This window comes from Herpailurus yagouaroundi, unplaced genomic scaffold, assembly GCF_014898765.1.
Source record: "Herpailurus yagouaroundi ecotype Mexico unplaced genomic scaffold, PumYag 190, whole genome shotgun sequence".
NCBI classification, from domain to species: domain Eukaryota; kingdom Metazoa; phylum Chordata; class Mammalia; order Carnivora; family Felidae; genus Herpailurus; species Herpailurus yagouaroundi.
In genome coordinates, this window is record NW_024412421.1 from 23,776,027 (window position 1) to 23,784,866 (window position 8,840).

Below are 8,840 nucleotides of genomic sequence, written 5' to 3' on the forward strand. Positions count from 1 at the left end.
TATATATATATATATATATATGTATATTGCCAGATTTTTCACCAGTGAGGCTGTACCAATATTATTCTCCCACTAACAATATAATTTTAAAATATAATCTTTCAGCAATTACTGTTGAAATAGAATATGATTTTAAGAGTTTGCCTTCAGATTTTTGTTTTGTTTTTGTGTTTTGCTAGCCATCTGTAGAAATACCAACTACCACCTTTAAATTGCTTGCACCATCAGAGGCCAGGAGATGATCCTTAAATGATACAAATATTTTGTTTTCTTCCATTTTTAACCAGTGCTGTTTCTCTGTAGGTCCTAGCCATAAACATCCTGGGTCGTTTCTTACTGAACAATGATAAGAATATTAGGTAAGTCAACTGAAAAATATCTTGTACTTTGGTTTTATAAACTCAGTGTTTTCAAGAGTGACTTTGCTCAAAATTGCACATGGATTGAATGACTTATCTAGAACTTCAACTCAGGATTTTTATTTTTAGCCTGATCTTAAGACTACTGTTTTGTAAAGAATATGAGGATTTACCTCATGACTAAATTTACTTCTGTTTACACTGTTAGCATTAGAAGTCAGCAGACTTTCTGTGAAGGAGCAGATGGTCAATATTTTAGGCTCTGTGGGCCTTAGAGTCTCTGTGGCAGCTACTCAACTCTGCCTCTTGGTATGAAAGCACACAGACTATGTAAATGATGAGTGTGGCTATATTGCATTAAAAATTCATTTATAAAACCACACAGCAGAGGGCTAGAGTCTTGTAGGTAGAGGCTGTGATTTGCTGACCTCTGCTGCAAATTAAGAAGAAAAATAACATTTTGTGTAGCAAACCTGGAATGTGTGAACTCTAGCTAATTTTTTTAGGTAGATCAATTTATTGGTATTTTATTTTGTTATATTCCTTTGTGTAGTGTATCCTGCTTGCCCTTTTTCCTGTTTTAATCAGGAAAAAAATTTCTTATGTTGAGCATTTAAAAATATGTAAATAACACCTGAATTATGTCCTCCTTCCAAAAGAATTTTTATTTATTTATTTTTTCAAATGTTCATTTATTTATTTTGAAAGAGAGAGATCACAAGCAGGGGCAGGGGCAGACAGAGAGGAGAGAGAATCCCAAGCAGGCTCCCTGCTGTCAGCACGGAGCCCAGTGGTAGGGCTCTGTCCCACAAGCTATGAAATCATGACCTGAGCCAAAATGAAGAGTTGGATGCTTAACCAACTGAGCCACCCAGGCACCCCCCAAAAGAATTTTCAAATACTTGAATAATTTTTTAAAAAAAGTTTATTTATTTATTGATTTATTTAGTGTGCGCACACAAGTCGGGGAGGGGCAGAGAGAAGGAGAGAGAATCCCAAGCAGGCTCTGCAACATCAGCACAGCACCTAATGTGGAGCTCAAACCTACAAACTGTGAGGTCATGACTTGAGCCAACACCAAGAGTCGGACGCTTAACCGACTGCTCCACCCAGGCACCTCTCAGATACTTAAACCTTAAAGTGAAGGCTTTATAGGGGCAGTTTTGGTACCAGTATCAAAAGCAAGAAAATATAAATGGTAAATTGGAATAATATCCTCTTGCATTTTGGGTCTAAGGAAAGGCATAATATATGCTTATTTTGTTGTACTATTTGGAAGAATTAAAAGGATGGAATTAGTTACTTTTAGAAGTTTAAATGGACTTGACCATGAATGCAAGTCTGAATTTTCCTGGTTACCACTACTTAAGATTATAGTGTCTTTTACACCGTTAAAATAATACCATTATACTCACTAACTCTGTCTTGTCTTTTAAATATTTAAAAATATTTAGTCATTAGATGTTTTCTTTGTCATTATTTTAGAGAAGAACTATCCCGACTTTTACATTTTAATTTGTCTTCTCCAACTTTGTTTCATCCAGATACGTAGCTTTGACATCTTTGTTGAAGACTGTGCAGACAGATCATAATGCAGTACAGAGGCACAGAAGCACAATTGTGGACTGTTTAAAAGATTTGGATGTCTCAATAAAACGGTAATAGATTGTTGATAGTTCTCTGCCCCAGCCCCCACTTGATAACTTTGTAATGGTTTTGAGAGTGAGAATGTTGACAGTTGTTTATTTACTCATTATTTGCACAGATGAACTCCCTGCTGAGTAAATCCTTTTTAAGAAAGGATTGGTAGGGAGAAGGTTAGGTCAGTGAAGGATGCCAATAAGGAATACTAATGTGCACACTGAAGTTGTCCTTGGTTCTTTGATAAATAAACAGGTACAGGTAAGCTGGGCGTAAGTCTGCTTAACAGAGGTACTGTGCTCTGTGTGCTGGAGGATGAAAATACGGAGTGATCCATCGGCTAAGTGATTTATCACAATGCTGAAACTCATATTGCTGACAGCACACATTTTCTCACGGTACTTCTGCCCCAAGATACTAGAGGCAGCTGTGGTTTTTAGAACAGCACATCTAGGAATGACTGTTAGGCAGCAGATAGCACTTTGCAAAGGCATCAATTCTTTTCCTCGACAGACTGACTCTACTGATTGTCCTATTGTAAGAAGTGAAGATGTTTGTAAAATCTAATTTTAGTTGGCCTCAGTGAACTTTTGGTTGTATGTTCAAATTTAGAATAAATGAGATTTGAAATGATACCTGAAACCATTCATTTAACAAATATCTATTCATACTGAGTTCCTTTATTTGCAGAGAGCATATGCTAAGTACATGGGCAATCTAAAGATACAACCTAAACTCAGCAACAATAACTCACCTAGTGCTTTGCACAGGATTTTTTTTTAATTAAAAAAAATTAAAAAAAATTTTTAATTAAAATAAAAAAAAAAGGTTTTTTTACATCTATTCATTTTTGAGAGACATAGAGACACAGAGTACAAGTGGGGGAGGGGCAGAGAAAGAGGGAGCTGTCAGCATAGAGCCCGATGCAGGGCTGTAACTCACAAACCATGAAATCATGACCTGAGCCAAAGTCAGATGCTTAACCGACTGAGCCACCCAGGCACCCCTAAAAAAAAAAAATTTTTTTTAAAGATTTTATTTTTAAGTAATCTCTTCATCCAATGTAGGGCTCAAACCTACAACCCTGAGATCCAAGAGTTGTATGTTCTACCACCTGAGCCAGCCAGGTGCCCCAGGATTTTTTATTTTATTTTATTTTTATTTTTTTGAATGTTTATTTGCTTCTTAGTGAGAGAGACAGAGCGTGAGCAGAAGAGGGGCAGAAGGAGAGGGAGACACACAATCCGAAGCAGGCTCCAGGCTCCAAGCTGTCAGCATAGAGCCCGACATGGGGCTCGAACCCACGAACCATGAGATCATGATTTGGGTCAAAGACAGACCCGTAACCAAATGAGCTACTCAGGTGCCCCAACCCAGGATTTTGTGTGTGTGTGTGCTTTCCACAGAATGTATAAGCACCCTCTCAGTTGGTTCTCAGAGTGAGCCAGTGAGACAGACTAGACGATTAACTTAACTTCTATCCCTAGTTAACAGATTAGTTAAAATACAGTCCCAAAAGAATCAAATGATTTCCTCTAAACCTATGTGTTGGACAGGACAGACCTGGGAATAGAAATCAGACCTTCTGACTCCTATTGTGTTATTTCTTTATTACTCATGACAGGGCTTTGCATATCAAACATAAAATCCCTGTCTCTTTGACAGGGTATTTAACAGTAGAAGTTCAGACTCTGAAGCCTGAATGCCTCATTTAAAATCCTGACTATGTCCTTAATAAACTTGATGTAGTTATTTAAACTTTCTCTGCCTCAGTTGTCCCATATATAAAATGCAAATACAAGAGCACTCACTACAAAGGTTATGCAGGACTAATTGGATTATTATATGTAAAGGACTTAAGCACCATCTAAGAATTAACTATTAGTGGATTTCTGTAAAGATTGAATGTTGTTTATAGATTAGCCAAGATAAAAGTATTTTATACTTATTAAATTGGTATTTTAAAAGTCAAATTATATACTATGTTTGAAATTATTGACCAAATATGAAAAGATTCGTGCAGTAATCTTCTTTTATATGTTAAACATTTTGGTTTTCCTTTGATTGCCAAATTTGATAAGGCAGTTCAAGAAACTCTTATTTGCTCTCATGGTATGCGCCCTTTTTTCCTTTTCATGGTCCTCATTGTTTCATTTTCCCTGCCCAGCTTTATTGAGATAAAATTAATATAAACATTGTGTAAGTGTAAGGTGCATTGAATTAATATACTTATGTGTTGTAAAATAGTTACCACTGGAGCTTAGTTAACATACTTACCTTTTCTTTTTTGTGATAAGAATATTTAAGATCTACTCTCTAAGCAACTTTCAATTATATAATATGCTATTATTATTAACTGAAGTCATCATGCTGCACATTAGATCTCCAGAACTTACTCATTTTATAGTTGAGGTTTGTATCCTTTGACCAACATCTCCCCTTTCCCCCCACCCTCGAGACCCTGGTAACCACCATTCTAGTCTGTTTCTATGCTTTTGGCTTTTTTACCTTCCAGATGGAAGTGATACCATACAATATTTGTCTTTCTCTGACTGATCTCACTTACCATAACGCCCTCATGGTGTGTTTTTATTCTAATTTTCTTATATATCTTTTGATGTAAACTGTTACATCATTTTTGGACAGAAGTGGATGTAATAAAGAGAATATGGTGACTTTATCACATTTTTAAGAAATAATGCAAAGAGGTATTCTCATTGGGTACTCATTTTGTTACTTCCCTTGTTTAGCCTTTTGAGTGTTCAAAACTTCAGATGCATAGAATAGACTTTGGAACCCAAACTGCATTTTTGGTGACTAGTAGTGTGTCTCTTGGATCTTTGTAAAGAAAAGTGTTGAATGAAAATTCAGAATGTTAAAAGTAACTTTGATAACTTTGGCTATCATGTATGTATGAAGATTGGGATCACAAGATCATGCAAGGGCATAGAACCCATCTGCCAGTGTTCAGAAACATCACACCTGGGTTTTTGTTTCATTCCCACTATAAATATAACTTTTTTTCCCCTCCCTCTGCAAGGCGTGCAATGGAATTGAGTTTTGCCCTGGTAAATGGGAATAATATCCGAGGCATGATGAAGGAATTACTTTATTTTCTGGATTCATGTGAGCCAGAATTTAAAGCAGACTGTGCATCTGGAATCTTTCTTGCTGCAGAAAAGTAAGACTTAATTTTTACATTTATTGGTAAAAGATGCTTGGAACTTTTTGAAAGCATCTTTAAAACATGGAGAAAATATTGTAAACCTGTTTAAAACATGTCATGTTTATTTCAGGCTCCCAATTATAAATTTGCTTCATTTAAAAAATAAAAAAAGAAAAGAAAGAAATTTGCTTCGTTAGAAGGCCATTCTAACCAGTATTTAAGTATTTTAAGTATATTAAGTATCTAAGACCAAAAAGAATCCTACTTTTATAAAATCTCTTTGTGTATCTATTTTTTAACTTCTCATCTGTGAAGAAGAGAATACAAAAGTGTTTGGATTTTTTTTGGTAGAGAATAGAAAAATTATAGCATTGAATTGTTCTGTGTAAAACTCTTAGGAAGAAGTACCTCAGTTTTGATAGTATGGTTATTTCTCCTCTCTGCACTGTGATTTTAAGGGGATGAGTTTCTAGTCCTGGTGTTGCCTGGGTCTGGGAACAGTCCCTTTTCTTCTTTTTCTTTGTCCTCCTGCTTTGTCTTTATGATTTGTTTTCTGAAAAACTGAGATGGAGTCCCATTTCTCAGTTCAGCAACTCCTATTGCAATTATTATGTGAAACATCTAAATTTGACTTTGCCCCATTTCATTACCCTTTGAAATGGAGGTAGCTGCTAGGTTTGAAGATGAAATATGTCAAAAATAATCACTTCACCAGTAAGCCTAAAAAAGACTGTAGCACAGGATTTTTCAAAGTCGCTGAGCACAGTATACTTCACAGGTTCCAATGTTTTTATCTGGTGCCATTATTTTCTCAGGTATGCACCTTCCAAACGGTGGCATATAGACACAATTATGCGTGTTCTGACAACGGTAAGTAGCTTTTGTTTGTGTTTTTTTTTTTTTTTTTTTTTTTTATTTTTCAGTCAACATATACTAAGTGCTGGATGAGGCAGACAAATCCTTTGAAAGCTTACATTTTAGTTCTAGTGGGGGAGATAGGAACTCCATGGAGAAATATGTACTATCCAGTTAGGCAGGAAAAACTACTACGAACAATAGTGAAGCTGACTGAAGCAACATGAAGGACTCCAGCGACAGCAGCGAAGAATGGAAGGTGGGGCAAAGGGCCAAGTCTTTTAGGTAGAGTAGTCCACACAGGTCGCTCACAGGAGGTAACAGTTGAGGAGAGAGCTTGATGAAATGAGGAGCCGTGCAAATTTTTGGGGGAACAGCAAGTGTTGCAAAGCCCTTAAGTAGCAACAAGTGTGGCCTGCTTGGAGAGCAACAAGAAGGCAAGTGAAGCCAGTAGGTAGCATGAGAGGCAGAGAATGGTAGGATTGATACAGGGGCTCCATTATATAGGGCCTCATAGGAGTTGGGAATTTTTGTTTTTAATACGATAGGAAGCCATTGGAAGCTTTTGCATGACTATAAATTTATTATGGATTTAAAAGTATGGTTTTATAAGATATTCTTTTTTAGGCAGTCTTTCAGAGTTTTGGAGCTTCTTTGTTTATTATTCAGTTAATAGGGATTAGAAATTTAACAGTCAAAATGGAAGTGTAGTGGTATATAAAGAAAACACAAGTATCTATGTCTAATTATTGTCACTGAAGTAGATACCATTAAGGGAAACTTTTACACATTTGGTCGCATCAAAATTTGAAACTTGCATAGCAAAAGGGAAAAAAATCTACAAAGTTGAAACAAATGACAACTAGGGGGAAAACACTATACCATATGACAGCATGGTAATATCTTTATAAATAATTTACAGTTAATAGGAAAAATCAAATACTGTAATGGAGAAATTGGCATTTGAACAGATACTTCACAAAAGAAGAAAGAAATGGCTAGTTAACATTGAAAAATACCATTGTTAATAAAGAAATAGTAAGTAAAATTACAAGTGGGGTATCATTTTTCACTTGTCATACTTTTTAACCTACTTCCTAGTGTTAGGAAAGAGAAATAGGTGGTGTAGTCTCCACTTCATATTGGATATAAAATGGTGCTTTCTGGAGTAAACTTCGGTAGCCTATAGCAAAAGTCTTAGTTTGTACCTTTTAACTCATTAATTCTTTTCTTAAGAATTTATCTTGGAAAAATAAAAGGGTAAGTATACAGAAATGTATATACAAAGGTGTTCATCCCAATCTCGTTTATAATGGGGGAATGTTGGAAATAAGTACAAGTCTCCAAATAGGCATTGGTTAAGGAAATTATGAAACATCTGTAGGAAGGAATGATATCATTAAAATTGTGATGTGTGTATGTGTATTTGTTGTTGTGGAGTTCTTTCTGTGACACAGTAGTTTTCTAGTTTACTTGCAATGAATTAACTTTGTAAAAGGTTAATACATGAACTTAGTAACGGGAATTATATATATATATATATTTTTTTAATTTTTTTTAACATTTATTTATTTTTGAGACAGAGAGAGACAGAGCATGAACGGGGGAGGGTCAGAGAGAGAGGGAGACACAGAATCTGAAACAGGCTCCAGGCTCTGAGCAGTCAGCACAGAGCCCAACGTGGGGCTTGAACCCACGGACCGCGAGATCATGACCTGAGCCGAAGTCGGACGCTTAACCGACTGAGCCACCCAGGTGCCCCAGGGGAATTACATTTTAACAAAAGATACGAATCAGGATGCATTTTGGGTTTTTGTATAAGGATCAAAAGAAGAGAAAAAAGAGCTTCTGAAGAAAAATGTTGTCAAAATCAAAGCCATTCTTTTTAATGCTCCTACTTTTCATTTTTCCAGTTATATAATCTTATTGTGTCCTACAGTTTTTCTTCTTTAACCTGTTGATGTGCTGGATTACATTAATTGATTTTTGAATGTTGAACTAACCTTCCATACCTGGAATAAATCCCACACAGTCGTTCTGTATAGTTCTTTTTATACATTGTTTTATTTGATTTGCTAATACACTTTTTAGGATTTTTGTATCTATATTCATAGAGATAGTGGTCTATAGTTTTCTTTGATCTATGTGTTATTTAATTTAATTTCTGAATATTTGGGGATTTCTTATCTGTTACTGATTTCTAGTTAAATCCTGTATGATTTTAGTTCTTTTAGATTTGAGATGTTTTTTATGGCCCAGAATGTGGTTTGTCTTGATGAATGTTCCATTTGACCTTGAGAAGAATGTGTATTTTGCTGTTGGATAAAGTGGGCTGTAAATGTCATTTAGATCATGTTGATGCTTTCTGTTATTTAAAACAGTCTGCTTTCTGGTGCCTGGGTGGCTCAGTCAGTTAAGCGTCTGACTCTTGGCCTTAGCTCAGGTCTTGATCACGGGGTCATGAGTTCAAGCCCCTCATTGGTCTCCACACTGGGTGTGAAAACTATTTAAAATAATAATAATTAAATAAATAAACAACACTCTGCTTTCTCCCATTTGGGAAGAATGAAACAAATTACCTGTTCTTTAGCTTCTGTCTTTAGCATTTTGACCTTTTTTCCAAACTTCTCTCTGAGTCTTTGTGTTTTTTAACAAGAGTGAGGGGTATCCCAATCACCTGGGTTTGTTTCCTTTTCTTTCTTTCTTTCTTTCTTTCTTTCTTTCTTTCTTTCTCTCTCTCTCTCTCTCTCTCTTTCTTTCTCTTTCTTTCTTTCTTTCTTTCTTTCTTTCTTTCTTTCTTTCTTTCTTTCTTTCTTTCT

General features: G+C 35.6%; 1 protein-coding gene and 1 non-coding gene across 3 annotated transcripts in view; both read left to right on the plus strand.

Annotated features, from left to right (window-relative positions):
* AP1G1 (adaptor related protein complex 1 subunit gamma 1) overlaps window positions 1-8,840 on the plus strand; it is an 80,471-nt gene that overhangs the window by 52,560 nt on the left and 19,071 nt on the right. For both annotated transcript variants that reach the window (XM_040443008.1, XM_040443009.1), the window contains 4 exons: window positions 304-359; window positions 1,904-2,017; window positions 5,041-5,181; window positions 5,982-6,036. In XM_040443008.1, coding sequence (XP_040298942.1) covers window positions 304-359; window positions 1,904-2,017; window positions 5,041-5,181; window positions 5,982-6,036 — 366 coding nt within the window. The remainder of the gene's footprint in view (window positions 1-303; window positions 360-1,903; window positions 2,018-5,040; window positions 5,182-5,981; window positions 6,037-8,840) is intronic.
* LOC121010084 (small nucleolar RNA SNORD71) lies at window positions 2,303-2,388 on the plus strand. Its single transcript, XR_005781003.1, has one exon. It is a non-coding gene; the product is annotated as a small nucleolar RNA SNORD71 (small nucleolar RNA).